The 20303-nt window shown below is 35.9% G+C and overlaps 1 protein-coding gene across 2 annotated transcripts in view; it reads right to left on the reverse strand.

The window, feature by feature from the left end:
- Positions 1-20303, reverse strand: part of TLK1 (tousled like kinase 1) — a 66544-nt gene continuing 46241 nt past the window's right edge. For both annotated transcript variants that reach the window (XM_051623425.1, XM_051623424.1), the window contains exons 12-21: positions 16324-16390; positions 12668-12765; positions 10512-10593; positions 10144-10235; positions 9971-10060; positions 9081-9250; positions 7789-7924; positions 5178-5289; positions 4778-4885; positions 1-1757 (exon numbers count right to left, since the gene is read on the reverse strand). In XM_051623425.1, coding sequence (XP_051479385.1) covers positions 1581-1757; positions 4778-4885; positions 5178-5289; positions 7789-7924; positions 9081-9250; positions 9971-10060; positions 10144-10235; positions 10512-10593; positions 12668-12765; positions 16324-16390 — 1132 coding nt within the window. In that variant the 3' untranslated portion in view covers positions 1-1580. The remainder of the gene's footprint in view (positions 1758-4777; positions 4886-5177; positions 5290-7788; positions 7925-9080; positions 9251-9970; positions 10061-10143; positions 10236-10511; positions 10594-12667; positions 12766-16323; positions 16391-20303) is intronic.

A 20303-nucleotide genomic window follows, 5' to 3' on the forward strand; every position in this document is an offset into this window, starting at 1 on the left:
TTGAAATTTCAACTGTCATTGTTTATTACTGTTTTGGCTACATTCTCTACAATTTCAGCAGCATCTTAAAGAGACAGTTAATGTTTCTTTATATACAATGAAAACAAAATGGCTTGCAACATCAGAAACAAGAGCAACAGTTTAACTGTACAATACTAAATGAAAACCTGTGGTAATATAGCCTCCTTTTCCTGCAACATGGACAAAATTACATACAGGTATTCAGCATCAAGAACGGGATAGTAAAAAGAATAGTGAATGGGAGAGAGATACACTGTTCTGAAAAATAAGTTTCTACCATACAAGGCAGTTAGAAAATGTTTCACATTTTAAAATACCTGTACAAGCCACAAGAAACATTTCCTTGTTGATAGGAACTTCCAGAAATAGATAATAACCATGAGCATCTTCTACATCTAGTATCGATGCGCTCTGCAGGTTGAGAACGCAGTAAACCGACTTAAAGAACTGTACTGTATATTGCCAACACAGATCTGTTTTACATGCCTCGATTGTTAATGACTTACCTACTCTTATTCTCTCTATAACATACAGTTGACTTGCACCTTAAGGAGGTCATTTGATTCTTTTGCAAAAGTAAAAGCAACGTCATTTAGCAGCAATTAAAAGCGCCTTGAGGGAGACTTAAAAAAAATACAATATCCAATTAGAAAAAGCCATACTTTAAACATTTGTACAGGAATAAGTTGCTGAAATTTAACTGAAAATGTGACATCTGTACAACAATTTACAATAGAGCTAGAAGGGAATTTATCATTATTCCTGCATAGAACATTATACATGACCTGCTTGCATTTGGTTTCATACTGTTGCTTGCTTTTATCAGAAGCCCGGAAAGTTTCACAAGTTTCAATACCACAGCCAGTATAGTATTTTTAGAAAATCGAGCAGATTTCAAAATTAGCAATCTATTTGAGAAATAAGTACCAGGAATTCCATATCACCCTTCCAATCTAAATTCAGTGAAACACCACCGTTTTGGAGGTACAAGCCTGAGTTGCCAAATAAAATACTACAATTTCATCTGAGGAATCTGATACAGAACACATCTTTTACCATCTCTCACTCCTTACTTTGGTTTCAAAAGATCAATGTCTCATAAAGATGGCAGTTTATTCAGTTTATATCCAGGCACAGTATTTTTCCTGTGTTTTCAAATTTGCGCACTACCCTTTTTTATTTAAATAATGAAAAACCACCCTTCATGTTAGAACTTTCCAGTATCAACCAAATGTACTTTAAGTATTAAAAAGATTATTTACAATGTTCCCCAGAAAAAACTAAAAACCTTTTTTCTTCAGTCTTAAACACAGTATACCTGTTAGTGTGTAACACTTTGTGTCATCCTTCAACATTTAAAGGTATTTCTCAAGAAGAGTGTATCTATTCACAGTCCATGATCCATTCCAATCATACAAATGACACTATGTAGGAGGACTTCAGTCTGAAAACACAGTTATCAAACTTGTCCCAAGTAAAAACACTCAACTGTTTCCAAGCTCAAGTCTGCATCTGGCACCTACACAAAGATATCATACCACTCCTCGGCTGGAGAAATTTCAGTATGAAATAATGCTTGAAGTAGGTGGTGTAGGGGATGCTGATAGCCCAGTCATATGCAAGTTTCCTGAAGAATTTGATCTCCTCATGTGAGGGAGAAGATAAGCATCATTAGCCAGCTGGTGGACATCAAATCTATCCTCTTTTCGGTACGCTAAACAGCGTCTAATAAAGGCCTAGAAAAGAATGTTAAAAAGTGACACCACCATTCCAAATAATTATGTCTGTTTACAAGCAAGTATGCGTGTCCTCCTGGATAAACTAGCTTCTTAACAAGTTCACGTTCTTATATAATTAAATCCAAATGACAGTGTAACATTTTACTTGTGATTCCAATGAAAAAGTGCCATTTCACAGCTGGTAAAAAAAAAAAAATCAGCAAATAAATTGGCTTCAAATAATCATACTTCAAATATGCATTTCCATGTTTAGAAATTATATTTGCAAGTAAAATATTAGAATTTTGCGTATGTTATCCCTGAACAGCTTAGCAAAAACCAGAAGCAAATGTCAGGATGGAAAAAGTAGAAAGAAGCTCCACGCAGCTTCTAAAACATTAAGTTGTGTGGGAGATGAAGAGTAGATGGGAAGATGCAGGAACAGAGTTTCAATACTTTAGTTGACCTTTGAAAGCAAGCATTACCACATGTGCCATGATGGAATAGAACAAAATGTGAAATTTGACAACAGTGGTTGCCATGTTTAATAGGCATTAAATAACTAATAGGCTATTTAAGAAACTACTACCTAGCTGGAGCTCTTTTCACAGAAAAAAACTCAATCCCATCTGCTTAAAAATATCTAGTTGACTGAAAAATTCTGTATCTAGCTTCAGGACTGTTATTCAGACATGCTGCTGTCCTATGTTTATGTCCATACAATGTACGCCAACCATTCTCCTCTAAAAGTTTCTGTCAAGTCTTATGTCTAGTGTACACAGAACATTTGGTCTCTTGAGAGCCTGGACTTCAATATTAAGGATAGAAAATCCTTATTATTGCCACAGAACTGATTAGCACATCATTACTTAATTTAGAACTTAATTTAAAAGAATTATGTATCTTTTCTTTGATAAATCTGTTCAGCTGTTTGTTCTTTGCCCCAATTAAAAACTGGAGATTAAAGGAAAAAATCTGTGATACAAGTTCCAAAGAATTCTGGTAGAATTTACTTCTATCACTTACATATCTAGCATGAACAAGGTACAAAATAAAAATCATACACATCTTTTAATATATATTCGCAAGTTCTTAGACATTATGGATTTTAATAGAATTCTTCACTATAAATTCTTCCTAAAAATTAACTGTAAGAGTTGTTTGCAAGAACCTCAGAGTTAACAGTTTGTGTCTAAAATGTTTGTAAAATACTTCATGCCTCTGTGGCACTGTAGACACATCACTGCGATGCAAAGGAGAATATTGAACAAAACAGGAAAAAGCTAAGGAGGATCAAAGGACAGTTATAGTCTGAAAACTAACAAACAATGTCATTTCAGGTTCCGTATTTATTTCATCCCCATGTTTTCCAAATCAGAATTTCACTTCACAAGCTGTTCTTTTCCAACTGCCAGGTCTATAAATCTGAAAGACAATTTGGATTCTACACAGTCATCATAAATGCTCTGAATTTACAAGTTAGTCTGAAATTGTTTTAGAGCATTTCCACCAGAGAATAATTTCTCCCTCTCTCTTCCAGCTATCGTGACAATGTTAATAAGAGTGGAGAACACTGAAAGTTTATTTTAGTCTTTCAAACAAACAAACAGACCATGGAATACACAGAGAATGTAAAATAAGTTGCCAGTTCTCCACATTGAACTGCCTGCTCTTTCCTGACATCCTCTCTATAAAAACGAGTAATGACAAAGAAATGCAAATTTAAAATACAGGGATATAAATTATCAATATGGAGTGTTATCAGTTATATGATGCATATTTGTCATCTGCATTCAAGGGACATCATTTTCCCAAATGGGGGTGAAAAAAGAAAAACAGCAAATGAAAAACCTAAGTGAAGAAAAGCAACCAAGGACAAACAGCAATTCTTCAACCAAATTTTCATAACCTGAACTGCAACTCACTCACACTACTTTCAGAAAATAAAGCCAAAGGAACTATACCACAAATTGTAACAGCAGGTTTATGTAGGCAAAAGACTTATTTTCTTCAGAAGCTGCACCCTCTAGAAATAGGACTCCTTTCCTTTCAATCTTTAGAAGTTAAATCTTAATATTTCTAATTTTTCTGCAGTTCGTGTCCCAAATGTCCATATGTTTAATTAGTTGCTGTAACTTGAAAAGGCCTTCTACTCTCTTGGCATTTTTTTCAACAAGCACATCTCTACTTCATCTGGTCATGAATATATCTTTCAAAAATTTGGACAGCTTGACAAATAAGTAACACATATATAAAGTTTTCTTCCATATTCACAGAATTGGATTTGTTATGGATGCTCACAGTTGCAATCATTTGGGAAGCCAACTGAATCTGTTTCTGAATAGCTAGTCTGTGGAGAAGAGTTTGATATAGATAGTTTCATACAGATGTTTCAAAATAAAATTTTTAAATAAAGGAAACACTGTCACCCACACCTTTGTGGCAGATCAACACTTTTGGCAACTTATTGCCTGCACAAGCATCAACATATCTCCCAGATTCTTAAGAATTTGTTTCTAGACTCAGCTCTGTGTTAATACACACTTGTTATGACCTTTCAAGGGGAAAAGCATTAGCAGGCACATCCTCCAGGTATCTGGTAGTCAAATAGTTCAAGCCAATAAGGCTGCAGAGAATAACATTCACTATTTTCAGAAAGAGCTTGTTACTGTTAGCAGAAGCATTTCACAAGAACTTCTAGTGAGATACATAAAGTCCTCCGGGAAAAAGCAAAGCAGATAATTTTTGAGGCAGCCTACTTTAGAAACACTTGCAAATTCCCTGAAGATATATATATTCCTTGAAGATATATATATATTCCTTGAAAATATATATATATATATTCTCACTTTGAAGTACATGAATATGACAAGTCTGAGAATCAGTTTGCTTAAATAAAATACTAGCTCTCCATTATGTTTTCGTACATGTTTAGTTACTATGTCTTCTTAAGCATTCTTAAGTTATCAGAAATTTTATAGGTGAATCCTTTACGATTAATGTTTTAACTGTTACTCAGAGATCATATGCAAAGTTACCTTGGCTTCATTGCTTACAACAGGTTTGACAGGGAACTGAACTTCTGTGGCTTTTAATATTGTGTTTTCTTGTAAGATGTCTTGCTGTGATTGATTGTGGCCAAATGGCTGAAAAATAAGCATATTATTTTCTTAACAAGAGTTATCCAACTACTTTGATTTCATAAATATTTATGCTATAGTAACTTGTTGCCATGTTGATACAAACTGGTAACCATTCCGCAAACAAAAAAGTTTTGGTCAATATTTTCTACATTTCTTGCAATATCAGTGCACACCACCAAAAAAGTAACACAAGGAATTTCCCATGTAGATGCCCATCTTTATGACTGTAATTCACAGTCTACTGAAAACAGGCATTTGCACTAAAGCTCTTAAGATTTTAGAACATTTTCCTTACCTTTCTACCATAAAGGCATTGAAAAAAGATTACTCCAACTGACCATACATCAACCTTATTAGAAATCTTTGGTGGCTCTTTGCCAACTACAAAACACTCTGGAGGCAAGTACCTGGAAAACAAAACATGCATCTCAGTGTCTGCAAATAGATGCATAACATCACTTATTCAAATTCAAATTATACAAACAGTTCACATACACATCTCTGCTCTGACCTTTTGACAACTGTACAGTTGCCTTAACCTGCATTCCAGCTTCGTGAACACCCATCAAAACTGACATTACAGATTTTTGTCTAGTCAGAGGGTCTATTTTACAGAAGCATGAATACTATTATACTTTACCTAAAATCACTAATTCCCTTTTTGTGTGTGTATTTTTTTTGTTTTATTTTTTTTTGTGTTCTTTTGGGTTTTTTTGAGATCCTAGGTTAAATATGAACCTTGTCTTTCTATTAAAACAAGAAAAGATGAAAGCCATACAGTGCACATTGCAGCAAGGCTTGGCTAGGAATCAAAGATAATGTAGATAAGGCTTAAGGACCCTTTACCTAAGTTTTTAGTAAAAATGATGACATTAACCAGAGGGGCATATGGTAGACAAAGGTGATTACTATTTCCATTCCTGTAATCTGTAGAAAGCCATACTTAAAGAGCTGAAAGTTGAGGAAGTTCCTGTGACATTCCTGAATTGCAAAACAAGTGAAATGGAACCTCCTTCAAAAGAACAAACAAAAACTCCTGAACATATTAATATGTAGGCAGTTAGATATTACTGACTACAATATATAATGTTGAAAAAGGCATTAGAACTATTAGAGAATGAACAGACCAAACATTTTTTCATCAACAGCATAAAAGGCTTTAAAAGAAATTGCTAAGAAATGTTTGTGGCCAGAGAAATAAGCAGAAAAATGAGGTAAGAATGCAACGCAAATATGAATTTCACACATTATCAAAATCTCTTCTGGAATACTTGTATACAATTCTGATTACAACAGTCAAGAAAAAAAACAGCTTAAAGTGATGCAAATGCAAAGAAAGCTACTAAGATGATCTGAAGAACAGGGAGCCTATAATTCAGGGAAAAAACCCAAAGGCTGTAAAAACACCAAGGAGCAAGTGTACCAGGAAGTACCACTTCAGGGAGGACAGTGTTGGCACAGGAACAAACAAGTATAAACTTGCCAGAAATAAACAGTCTGTAAATTAGAAGATTAGGTTTCTAATGATCAGAGAACTGAGGTTACGGAACACACTTCAAATCAGATTACAGGGGACAAAACACTAAGTAAATTTAATACAAATGTCTGTAAGTTTACAAAAGAGATTACATGACCTAACTGCCTGGAAAAGCAGGTAACTGGACCCAGTGACTGAGGAAATCCCTTCCAGCACTATGTTGCTGACAATTTGTGCCATCTGCTCTGAACAGACATTTCCCACCTCAAACTCACTCAAAATATTTTCCTCCTTATTGAAGATTTTGGGCTGGGAGAAAGTGTGAGTTAGAAACAGAGATTCATCATAAATCTGTAATTGTCACAGACCTTTTTGATCTCTTAGTTTACAGCACCACTAGTTCCTGTGGCACTTTAGATGAAATCCAAAGGCCAACACTTTTTTCCATACATTCCTACAATAAATTATTTAAATTGGTGTTTAAATAGGCAAAGCATTCAAAAGAGTAGCAAAAGCCTAACATTTCTCAAATAATCAACCTGAATAACTGTCTTTTCACAGCTTGTGTGCACTGGCATTTGTGCAAGAGTATCTTTGTTTTCTTTTCCAAAATTTCTAAACAAAATGGTAACTTTATTAAGTGCAACTTTGGAATATGGGAGAAATTGGAGAACAAATGGGAATGACACTGGCTTATCTGTTTAGTTAGGTCTCAGCTCCTGATTCTGATCTTGTTACAGGCAGAATGAGAAGAGAAAGAGCAAATTAATTCACAAGTTAACCTGGCCAATACAGGTTCTGTATTTCACCCACCCTGACACAGCTACCATGCACCCAGGCTCAAAGAGCTGCTGTGCCATGAAGAACCTAATCTTTAGAGAGCAAATTCTAGAAACAGCTTTTCTGTGAGCTACGAAATGCTTATTGTTACTCCTGTTCTGTAGGAAGCTATAAAAGTTCAGGTTTTTGGACAAGCATGCACGTGCACACGGAAAACAAATCACAGCTGCTGAGCTGTCATTAACCTTTAGGATGCAAGAGTAAATATTATTTTGTCCTAAGGACATTAGCTGCTGGTAATCCCTGTTCTAAGATTTCCAAGGACTAAGCACTCTCACTTAATCATCATAACTCTGTTAAACATCTTCAACCACCTGCAGCCAAAGATTAAACACCTGCTTCTTCAGGAAAACCATGTTTATAAATCACAGTGATCATCTCCACACGTATTTTTATATATAATAAACCATTTACACTCTCTTACTTGTTATGTTACCATTCTAACATTTGGGAATATCAACATTCACAGTACTGCACAAAAATCTTTATTTTTCCTCCATGTTAATATTTTTAATCCTTGCTCTTTCTCAGAGTTAACTTTATGAACAATAACCCACAGTCTAAACAGCAAAATCAAACCTGGCATTACCAGTAAGTTCCTGCTCCCTGTGAAGTTAAATCCATTCCATCCACACCGTAGCTATCATCATCCATTATTTTGGACAGGCCAAAATCAGTAATTTTTATTTCTCCACATGCTGTTCCATCTACAAGAAGGATATTACCTATCCAGGGGAAAAAAAAAAATTAGAAAAATACCTCAAAAACAGCTAACAGAATGCTTTGTTTTCAAAACCAGGTTCAATTTTCAGGAACATCTAACTTCTTGAGGGGTGACAATGTTACATCATCTTTATATCCTCAAGTCTGGAGTAACTTGACTATGATACATTTCAGTGCAGTCTCAGGATCCCTCTAGGTTATCATCAGCCAAAATGGGTCCCTCAGCTGGTGGGTCCCTCAGCTGGGAGCTGGCCAGAGGAAATACCAAAACATAGCAGATAGCAGCTACAATGAAGCTTCAGACTTTTCTGCCCAGAACAAATCCTACATGACAGGTTTCATGGCTTACATATGCCGTAAAATTGTGCCAAGAAATTGCTGTAGTGCTATGAATCTTACTCTGTGTGTTGAAGTTGTACAAAAATTTCTTGATATAAAAGTTATGTGATGACGTTCCTCTAAGAACAAAAACTCATGAGACTAAGAACACAGTCTGTACAATTCCGTAATATGAGAGAAATCTATACGAACAATTTATAACAGAGGAGCAAGCAAAGAGCCTGGCACAACAGCTACTTTACAAACCCCATGCTTGGAAGTGTGGCAGACTGAAGTACATGAAGAAGGAAAGCATCATTCATTCAGGATGCTAAAATAAAAGCCACGGATTCAAGACAGGATACATTGTTTATGACTATACTCATTATTAGTTGTAAAGAAAACTGTTCAATTCTGTTTTGAAGTGCTTATGGTGGGATTCTGAAAGTGATTGATTACCTATTTCAATCCTTTACAGGCTAAGAAATATGTTAAGAGAAGTATTATTTACACATCAACATTCCACAATGCTCAGACAGGATACTAATGATATTATGTGTCTATATTGCTAATACCAATGTATTTATCTATGTGCTGCATGGTTTTATTCTATAAATTCAAATCAAAGTAATGAAGTATAAAAGCAATGTCAAACATTCTTCCAAAGAAAAGACAGATGATTTTGGCAGTAAAACTGGAACAAAAACACTTTTTTCAATTGTTTACAATAAGCTTCACATACCGAAGGTAATTTTTGCATTTTCAGACATGAATTACAAACAAAATAAAGGATATATATAAAACTCCCGAACATTTTCATTAGTATCATTCCTCATTTACCTGGTTTAAGATCATAGTGTATAATAGGGGGCTTGATCTCATTGAGATACCGTAGTGCATTTACTATTTGCATGACAATGGACCTAGCTTCCTTCTCTGACATCAATTTATGTTGCTTGAGATAGAAATCCAAGTCATTGCCTTCACAGTATTCTAACACCGTGCAAAACCTAGGGTAGAATTCAGAGAGACAAAAGTAAATATCAACTACACAATCAGAAACAGAGATATGATAACCTGGTTTAATACCTGCACATTTAATAATAGCTGTCTGAATATTAAACGACATGAATGAAATTGTTTATAGAACACATGGCATAACTATTAGCTTATGAAACTTGACATCAATCAGAACATTCATATTCACCAAAAAAGAAAATGCACCCATACTGATAAGAGGTTAAGTCAGAAACCCCCTTATTTATGTAGGCATGTTTCTCAATTAAAAATACAGTCACTGTCCCTTAAGATGTGACATGATTTCATGCAAAGAAGTGCAGCCCAGTGACCATGGGCTATGCTTAGGCTAATAATGCTCCTGATGTCATTCAATCCTGGAAACTTGCCTAAGCTACAACAGCCTCACAGAGCTGCCCAAAAATATTATAGCACTGCATGTCCCTTTCACTCTCTGCACATCCTGTAGGGCTCGCTAGTCAGGTGTTGCAAAACACTGTTTTCAGCACTTTATAGAAGGCCTGCAATATTTAGCAGAGACAAAATTCCACAAGTGTTTGATTTTTTAAGCCCTTTTTTAAAAATACCCTAAATGCTTTGGCTGAAAGCAAGAACATACTATTTTTGTTCAAATACTCTTCATTTCTGTTATGTAATATACAACACTGAAGTCCTTGCCAAGTTCCAGAAAATGTTTAATTTTATGTACTTACGTATCTGTATCCAGGGAGAAGTAGTCATATAGTTTAACTATCCGGGGGTGATCCAGTTCTTTATGTATTCTATACTCTCTGCAGGCATGTCTAAAGAAAGATGGATACATTAATCTTCTACAATCAATAAAACACTATTCAATTTAACATATGAAGCATAAGTAATTATTTACTTGTGGTAGTTTTCTTTCTTTTCATCCCTCCAGCTTTTGTTCAGCTGGTGAATCTTCACAGCAGCGTATCTTTGTTCATAAAGATCAAAGGCCTAAAAATGAAACCCACAAATATGGGAAAGTTATAACCAAAGATCATAAAAGTAACACCCAATAAAGAGAGGAAAAAAATTGGCAAGTAATTCACAAGCCTATTGACATGTTACCTCCCCTCCATGGGTTAATCAAAGTTCACTCAACCACTGTTTAAAGAATATACCCTGTTACAATTCTTCTGCTTATTTAGATCCCCTCCCTCCCCCTGGAAATTTAAATGCACAAATGTACATGGCTCAAACATCAGATTTAGCAGCCCCAACACACTCTACCTTGTACACTTCACTGAAGCCACCTCGGCCAAGTAAATGGAGTAACAAATACCGTTCATTCAACGTGGGGTGATCTTTAAATCTCAAAAGAAGAAAAAAAATAATTCTATGTAAGGTATACAAATAACATCTAAAATGTAAACCTCTTAGTATTACTTCTCAAATGGAGCTGTATTTTTACTAGCAATATCTATTATTCTGAATAATATTACACTATGTGTAACTCTATGGCACAACTACACAAAATGGCCAATTTCAGTACCTTTTGACTATTTAATGTACAAATGCTATTGCATCATCACTGTCATAGCATCACAGAATCAAGGCTGAACCCAAACAGGTGAGTTCATAGTCTACTTTATATTTGGGATGCTTGGGGAGGGCATACATGGGTACAGAGACATACATGGAAATGCTGCTAGAACTAGGGGGAGGGCTCAGCTTTGCACCACAGCTAGAAGCTGAAAATCCAGCATGATTTGAGTCAGGACCCAACAGTTGCTTCACTTCAGAACCACTGGCCTTACCAAATGGCCAAGTTGCAAAGGTGTCTCAAGAAAGCCAGCAGGGGATACAGACCTAAATTACTTCTCCATTGCTTCTGTCTCCTGTATTATGTGTGTAAGCTGCAGCTTGGCCACTTGGTAAATGCACAAGTTCAAACTCCCACAGAAACACGAACGCGGTTTATAGTTTTTCATTCTGTATCATAAAATGTGTCAACATTGAGTACAGAAAAAGAGCAGTGAAGCTGCAGTATTCTGCTTGTCCGTGTTCCATAACTCATTTTCTGATGGAATTCTAATTTTGACATTCTTTACCCCACACACATAATATTTACACAGTCAAAGCTTGTCATTCTTCTACAGCATTTATTCCTTCTTGTTGAAGGATCCCCTGGCTGTTTTTGTTTTTAAGAAAATACTCTAATACAAACACTGAAGATTAAAAAACTTCCTAATTTAACTTGCAAAGAACTGCTTATTTGTTGTAGGACATTTGTTTTTACAAGAAAATATTCTACCATCAAACTGTAAGCATCAACAGCCATTATTTTTCATACCCAAAACATAACATCAGTTCAACTATCAGTTCACACTACAGCCACAAGGTAACAATTTTCTGTTTTCCTGCAGGGTGGGTATGGGGACCGTTGAAACAGTTAAATACAAGTTCACATGCTGTTGCTTTAGAAGTCTTAATGCATGTGTGATTCTATTGTATCTAAAAAGTAAAAAATAAAATAAATCCTGAAGTCAACAGGATCATCTCCTTGCCCCTGGCCACCCATTCCACCCTTGCACTGCCCTCTCTCCTCATGGCAGCATAAGCCTTTCTGCAACAGGGGAAAAGAACTACACCAGGAAATTGTTCTGGGGTTAAAATTAATCCAGAAAAAGAAACCATAGGAGCTGATTTTAACTTGGATCAATTTCCAGCATCTGTTCAGTAAAGAAATACCATTGTAAGTACATGAAAATAAACATGACACAGGCATAATGAAGTAGTCAGGGATAGGCAGAATCAGTTCCTTTAAGCACAAGTCCCAGATTAAAGTGCAGGTGAAACTAGTGTTAGTGCCTGTATTTGCTATAATGGGAAAGAGACTAATTTTTTTTAGGTATGTAATTATTACTTTCAAATCTACATAGTAACAGCCAATAATAAATAGCCATTTAATATTATGATATATTGTCACATAGACGTACAAAGTAACATTTAAACTAATGTAAAAGATACTGCATTTCTATGTACAGTGCAGTTAACAACTTTTACTTGACGGAAAATCACTGCTGTTGCATCAAACCTCACTGCCATTTCCTTGCACTGTTGTCAGCAAAGTGAATTGCATTAGGTTCTCTTACAAGTAATTTTTTTAGCCTAGTAATATGGTGTAGAAGCTTTTAGCTCTCCTGCACTATAAGCTGTGAATGTATGTTACTTCTTGGATATTCAATAAAAGCATTTTAAATTTACCAAATTATAAGTAATTCTATTTTTAAAAAAGTTTAAGTAACTTGGTTTTTAAAATATATGCAGAAACAAAGAGAACCAAATAAAATTTTATGGACAAACCTCTCTCCTGTACATTAAATTTGATTTTAGAGCATTATTTTATAAAAAGACGTGCAAAATTAAGACAGTCCGTCTCTTACTGTGAATTATCTTCATTATTTATTCTTTTCAGTTCTCTTATGTGAAGATTCCTCACTCTTTCCAAACGTTCAAGTTCTGCTTGTATTTCAGCTTCCTCCTGCAAATGAAAAGAATGAGATATAAAAGCTCATTTACTCCCCCTTTGAAAAGGATATTTTTACCCCTGCATCAATACTGGTGGTGATGGAGGAACATCACATTACAAAACCTTGCTGAACCAGAATAAAGCACTGCTTTTCTCTTAAAGTCAAAAAAATTCAGAAAGATAAGGCAAAAGCCTGTTTCAAGGAACCTTTCTGTCCATGAACCAACAGGTAATGGGATGTTCACAGTTTTGTTCTGCACTGTAGGGATTCTATTTGAAATGAGAGGCAACCGCGTTTTGTATTACAGCCAAAGAGAAAAATTATCTGGGAAGCGGTTTGAAATTGATGTACAAAGAAGAAAAAAAAGGAGATACATGCAGTTACAGATTTTGTACAAACTGACAAATTAAGAAGTTTAAAATGTTTTCAGGCTGAAGTGCAAACCAAAAAATAAAAGAATAAAAGAGTAAGTCATTACAGCAGGAGTGTTCCTAAGGTGTTGACATAAGACACCAAAATCAAGCTAATTAAAAAATTCCCTTTATATCTTATTAAAATTACAAATGCAAAAAGTGCACTGCCTAAGATTTTGAGTGCAATTTCAAAAGAAGCATGTCAGGTATGTATGAGCACACTCTAACTAATTTCACTTAAAATTATCTCATCTTTATGCTACATATTAGAGAACACCAAAACAGTTGTTTATTCAGAGTCTTTAAAAAAGTAAAGAATTAATGTTGCCTCATTTGTGGAAACCTATGTATCTATGCTCAAACTGAAAAACCTATTAATTGACAGACACTGTAGGAAGGGTTATATTGATTTCAGAGTTAGCACCTTTACACCTCAAAGCTTGAATAAAAGGGAGACAATATAGTCCATACCACAAAGTTCATAATTATGGAATTTTACTAGCTGAAAAAGAAGGCCTGGCATCTGATACATATTTTTTAGTAGCAGTGCCAGTGGAAGCAGTGTCCCACATCACCTCTTGTTATTTTGGCACAGCCTCTTGTACAGCCACATGGTAAATGAAACTGGAAAACTAAAACTAATCAATCTTAAAAAAAAACCCAACCAAAAACAGAAAAGAAAAAGCCTCACAAAATAGGTATTTGGTTTTCAAAAGAAACTAAATTAGTGAACAACCTGGTGGTGCTGGTAAATGCAAACGCACAAGTCGTGGCACAAGCGGATGGAAGCAGAAGTCAGCAGAAGTGAGACAAAATGCTGTAAAGTTGGCATTTACAAACATTGTATATCATAAAACCACATCCTGAAACAATAGTATTTATATAATTGAAAACACACAATAAAGTACCACATTTCCAACAAGTTGAGGAGTCCACATTAGATTATTTCAGTGAATATCCTGAATCCCTCTCCATAAGCTAAGGAAAGCACTCTTATCTCAAAACGAGACACTAATGAACCTCAATTCAGAAAAAAAAAAAAAAAAGATCCTAATAATTTAAAAGCCGGACTAAGTAACACTAATCTGCTAGCAGATCTGGGTGTACCATTTGTTTTTCCTAGCATATAATGCCAAGGGTTGTTGTTCCCCCCACCTCTGTTAATGCAATGTTAAAGTCTTTTTCCCCTCCTAATACTTAGTCTCATCCTGGCAGTTCTCTGTTAAATACCCTGAAATGATCCACAGTTCCTCATAACCCAATAGTCCTTTATAAAGAATTTTAGTCTTTCTCCCCCTGCAAAAGGCCACACACTCATACACACACAATTGTCTATGTTCTTCCCAAAGGCTGACAAAAAAAAAATAATCCATCAGTTATGCCTCTTTTGGGCTTTTTTGTTCATATATTATGCAATTCAGTGGTTCTCAAAATGTGGTTCATAGGCCAATGTTAGTCCAAAGAGAACTGGCTGGTTGCATTGTTTCCAGCTGTTATTTAGGACACTCAGGCTGTGAATACCTTTAAGCAAGAATGAACCAGCTTAGCTGCCTCAGGTCACTGCTATATAAAAGGAAGTGAGAAAACAAGAGCCTCTCTCCAGGACCAAAGCTGCTAGCTGGAAAAGAATTTCCTGGGGAGCAGAAGGAAAAGAAAACTGGTAGTGGCAGCATGTACAGGGCACCAAAAATAAGAGCACCAGGAAAGCATCTGGAGAATGAAAAGGAAGAGAAACAGACAGAAAAAGAGCATATGCAGAAGAAGAAAAAATGTAACCTGCATGAAGCACTAGGGAAGAAATATAGTCACATAAAAGAAGCTAACAAAATTCTTTTTCTTAGTTAACAACAAAATCTGTATCACACATAATAATAATAAAATACCTACTTGCATGTTCATTATTTTCAGATATAAACATCATTTGCTAAGAAATAATATTTGTTCCCACTTTGGCATTTAGTCAAGGCAGCTCCCTTTTATACAGAGTACCCCAGCATTGATGCTCAAAGTGAACAACCCTGCAACAGCTTCCTTCATATATCACTTGATATTTCCATTAAATTACTTCAAAAACTTTAAAGAATGGAAAAAACCCATACAATTTCATAATGGAATTTCATGTGAAGCTGGTCCTGTTTCTAAAGCATTGACTATTAATAACTATGTGGGCAGACTACTTCACTAGTGCCAACAAGTTTATATGCTGATTTCCTACCACTGATGCAAATACTTTGTCATATTCTTTAAAAACAGCATTGGTGTTCTCAAGGGGCCCAGTTCAGTTTATATTATAGTAGGAGTTATAACAGGTGACTTGTATATTTGAAGAGAACAGGCCTGAAATAGGTTCCTGCAACATTTCAAGGGGAAAACCACTATGACCTGTTTTGACTGAACATCTCAAGGACTACTGCTCAGCAGATAAAGTTACTTCCTTTCACACTTCCTGAGATACTTCTGCCTGCGGCAACTGTCATTGTTTTCCACAGGTTACTCCTCTAAAGCTTTGCTTGAATAAGCAACAGTTTGTTAATATCATAATTATCTCACTACACAGATTTATTAGAATGATGGGCTTCAAGAAGAAAGTACTGCTGTTTTTTTTCAAAAGTCAAAAAATGGAGTAAAATATCTGACTGCAAGAATACTTTAAAATACAGAGAAAAGATTTTCCATAAAGCAGGAAAATTATATTCTCTCTTGTGATAGGTAGTATGCTAACTGACAACAACTGAAGCGGACACTGTACATGATCAAAGCATGATATTAATTCAGAAATGCAGTACTTTGTAGATTGGATCTTTTTAAAGGTAAAAAACTAACATAAAAAGACCATATATCAAACCTGGCTGATTCTGCTTCCTCCGCTCTGAAACAAGAGCAGTATTGGTGGCATCATCACTGTTAGAAGGATTCAGGGAACCAGTAGAGTGTTACACTGGAAGGACTGTCTACTACGCCCCTATAGTCCCAGTGCTTATGGTTAGTTGCATTTAAAAAAAAAAAAAAAAAAGGCACTATTAGGCATAAAACTGTAGAATACTTTTACTATTATGTTTTCTAATCAGATAGCTCTCAATAAGCCCTCTCCTTATCTTGATAACACTAGTTATTATGGGTTTGGGTATTTCCTAGAATGACAGACCATATACATACCTTTTTGAGATGTCCTAATCGAAGTTTGAAAATTTCTTCCTGTTCGTGATACTCTGCTAGCGTCAAACTGAAAAAACCCAAAACAAACATGTAAGTATAGTTTTTATATGATGGTAAACAAAACAATAGCATTCTTACCTAAATACTACAGTAAATACAGTATCTTGTGTTAATTATTTACTACCACAACATTAGGACTACATTTTTGAACCATCCAAACATCTTGGTTTGAAATTTCAGGGCCAAACACACTTAGAGAACACCTCTGTGTATTCAGCAGATTTAACTGCCTCTCCCACTGGTCTATTTCTTTTCTCTCAGCCTGTTAGATTTTCTGGGTACATCTTGAATGATACCACCCAGTATTTTAGCTGATACTACTCCAATGCTTGATTCTGAACACTAACACTTAGTGAACCAAAGGATGGAAATCCAGAAACCAACTAGACAAGACTGATAACACTGGATTTTTGAGCTGTGATTTAAAGAACACAGTGCAAAACCATACATTCCAAGTTCATTAACACTACATTTTGCATGAGGTCACAAGTTCAGTTTTGAATTGGCATGCAACCCTTTTGCTTTTTCTTTCATCTTCCTTTGAGAAAAGATTCCTGGCTACAATTCATTCAGTGGTCCCTCGCTGTCTGTAGACTTGCTAGGACACAAAGTCAGTTATCATTTAGAGAATCTAGACTGTTCATACGGATTAGTAACTAAGAAACTCACAAACTGACTGCATGCAGTACCAATCTGACAAATAAAAAGACGACAATCCACCAAAGAAAAGAAACAAAAGAGACTTCTGAGTTCCAGGGAAGAAACCATATGTGTATGATGCAGGAGAACAGGGGATGGGGGAAGGAAAAAGAGGTATGGCCTCCTTGAAAGGATTCACACAAATCCCTATGAAAAAATTAAAATTAAACATTCTATTGTTTTGCGTAAATCTACTATTTCTTGCATAACGCGAAGCTAAAACAAGTAACATCTTATGTTTTCACAAAGTCCCTATTTTAGCAGGTTCAATTATCAGTTGTCCTGGGAGGATAAGTTATACAAAGTGTTTAGAAGGCTATACATGCTGTTCATATTGCAAGTCTAAGGAACTAGAATGTCTTGAAAATCACCAGTAGTCTCCTCAGACATGAGCAACACCAACTCAGATTTCTCCTACAGCAAATGCCAACTTCGATAAAATTTGCAGAGATGTAATAAACTCTCTTCCTAAACTCTAGGACTTCTTCCTCCCTTTTAAATTTGGATGAAGTTCACCATAGTTTACAGAGTTTTAAACCCTTGTATATATTCGGTCTCAAAAGCTGTTAATAAAGGAGTGCATCTTTTCAGGGTAAAGCCTGGTTGTTCTGAAGCTTTCACAGAACATTTTCCTATTCCTGATTTCATTAATACTGAATTTTGCTGCCCCTTTTCTGACTTGGCCAGGAAGGAAGATGGGAGTTGACCAGATATTCTTCATAAATATTACTGAAATTGATATATTCTTTTTTGACTACAGCTCCTAAATTTTCAAGAATCTGAAACAGCTCCACAAGACTTTAGTAATTTCATCAACCTTCTGGTCTATAACATATAGAAAACAGATCAGGTGACAAACCATCCATGACCACGTCCTGTCAGAATTTGCAAAAGATGCAACTCTTTCTTTTAAAAAGCATCATACAAAGTTACCCTCATCTTTTTTTCTGACTGGAATGAAAAGCAGCCTTGTATTGCAGTCAACAGAAATCCCCAAACAATCTGAAGGAAATAGAGTGAGGAAATTTGCCTCTTCAAGAAAGGCAAAAGATGCCTTAGTACCAGAGGTGGTTCGTACCAGATTTTGGGACTGAAAGTTTTATATTCCTCTGCTCACAGAATCTTCTCTGGGTTTCGACAATTTACATCTTAAAGAAGAGGTATTAAAGCAAATGTGAAATGGGGTGTATCAATAGCTAGGAAGACTGTCAATAAGTTCTCTGTACAGTCCAAATAACAGCAAGAAACCTAAGAAAACAATGCTCTAATTTCTGCTCTAATACATCTGCTAGACCTATCAAAGAGAGCAGCAAGGCCACACTAAGACAACTCACAGCAACATCCCTGATGTTTTTTCAATACTTCTACTCAAACAGCTAACTACTCTAACATTTAAATTCTCAACAAAAAAAGGCAAAGGATCAATGCCAAAGTGTACCTAGTTGAATATTATTCTTTCCAGATCCTTGTCTGCAATATAAATTCTATCTTTGTGCTTTTCCAGAAACACAGATAGTGAAGTTTGTCTTTTTCAGGGAGTATTTAGGCGGGTTAGCATAGCTGAACCAAAAGTAAAACACACTTAGTATTTTATACTAAGTTTATAACATGATCTTCCAGAATTTTCAGTGACCACTGAGAGCCCTAAAACCATTGATCCCCTGAAAAATGAACATCATGTATGGAAATCTGGTCCTTTTTATAGAACCTCAGCTATCTACACAGAGTTATGATCGAGTGCCTAGACAGCTCTAGCAAGTATTGCCTTCCAAAAATTTCTTAAATAGCCCTCTTGAGCACAGAGTACAAGTTAAGAGGTCATATTGAAAACATTAAGATTCGGAGTCACTCTTTCCATGTTTCCATGCTACATCGCAGTAAACGACTGTTTTCCATTTTTGTATTTCCTTACAAATCTAACTCTATTACAGGCACAGCATGATTCACAGCAATTTGAAACTGTTGTTACTGACCACCACATTTTGGAGGAAGGCACATAAAATGCTGAACTGTGCACAGACAGAGGCACTTTGGAGTCTGTTAGTTTACTTATGAAAAACAAAATTCTATTCCCTCATATTCAGAAACATATTTTTTTCCTTTTAAAAGTAGGAGTTTATTACTTTTTATCTATAAAAAGTACTGTACTTCATACTCATATTAAAATAGCACACAAAAAATAGCAGCGAAACAATGACAGTGTGCATGCTGTTTTCTGGCTATAGGCCACCACTGTGCTGCACAGGCTGAAAAGCCTAGAGACTGCTTCCCATCAGCCCATCTCTTCTGACCTGCATCCACCTTTTGCAGGGCAGTGGCACACTGGAAGCACCTTCTGAAAACAGAATTAACCTAGAAGACATTATTTCCTACACAGGGGTTGTTATTCCCTCACCCAAGACACACAGGTCTCATCAGATGCAGAGAAAGAAAGACTGAGGAACACAGGGGAGGGATGTCAGCAAGAAAGAGGCTGCTGCTATCCACTAAATTGGGTAGTCAGGCTGGAGGCTAACCTGAGGAGTGCTGGGGAAGAAAAACAGCAGGGAGTAGGATGCATGAATTAATCAGTAGTGGTCTGGTCTTGACAGTGATCTTTTCCACTCAAAAGTACTGTGCAACAAATGCTGTATTTTAACAGTCTACAGCCAAATGAACTATTATATACATACAACGAATTCCTAACATCCCCAAAAAAGCCCTGGACATATTCAGTGCATGTAGTATAATTTTCCTGTGACCTAGAGTGCCACATTTACTTGTTGCAGGAAGGAAGTGGACAGCTTACCTGTCCTGAAAGGCTTGGATATCACCAACATAAACTTTTTTTTTAATTAGCATAAATAGGCCTTTGAGTTGTTTAACAATGCTTTCATAGCCGAACGTCAAGGGCTTTGACACAGTATGCATGAGTAGACATAACCAAACTTCTCCGCACTTCTTCCTCACAAGTCCAGACAAACCCTTCTTCTATGATCAAAACACTCTTACTAGTAGATACAGACATGAGAAGAAACCAAAATTGTCACACATCTCCTCGGTTTTCATGACAATGAAGTCTGGCACATTTACAATCATCTCTTCTCCCACCTTTTCCCAGCTGAAAAATCATCCTGGAAACACAGGCACATCAGCATGTGGCCATGATTTAAGCAGCCATACACACCCCAATACAAATTTTCGGCTACAATTTCTAAAGCACTCCTTTTTTGGTCCAACCT

Source organism: Apus apus, chromosome 6 (genome assembly GCF_020740795.1).
Source record: "Apus apus isolate bApuApu2 chromosome 6, bApuApu2.pri.cur, whole genome shotgun sequence".
NCBI classification, from domain to species: domain Eukaryota; kingdom Metazoa; phylum Chordata; class Aves; order Apodiformes; family Apodidae; genus Apus; species Apus apus.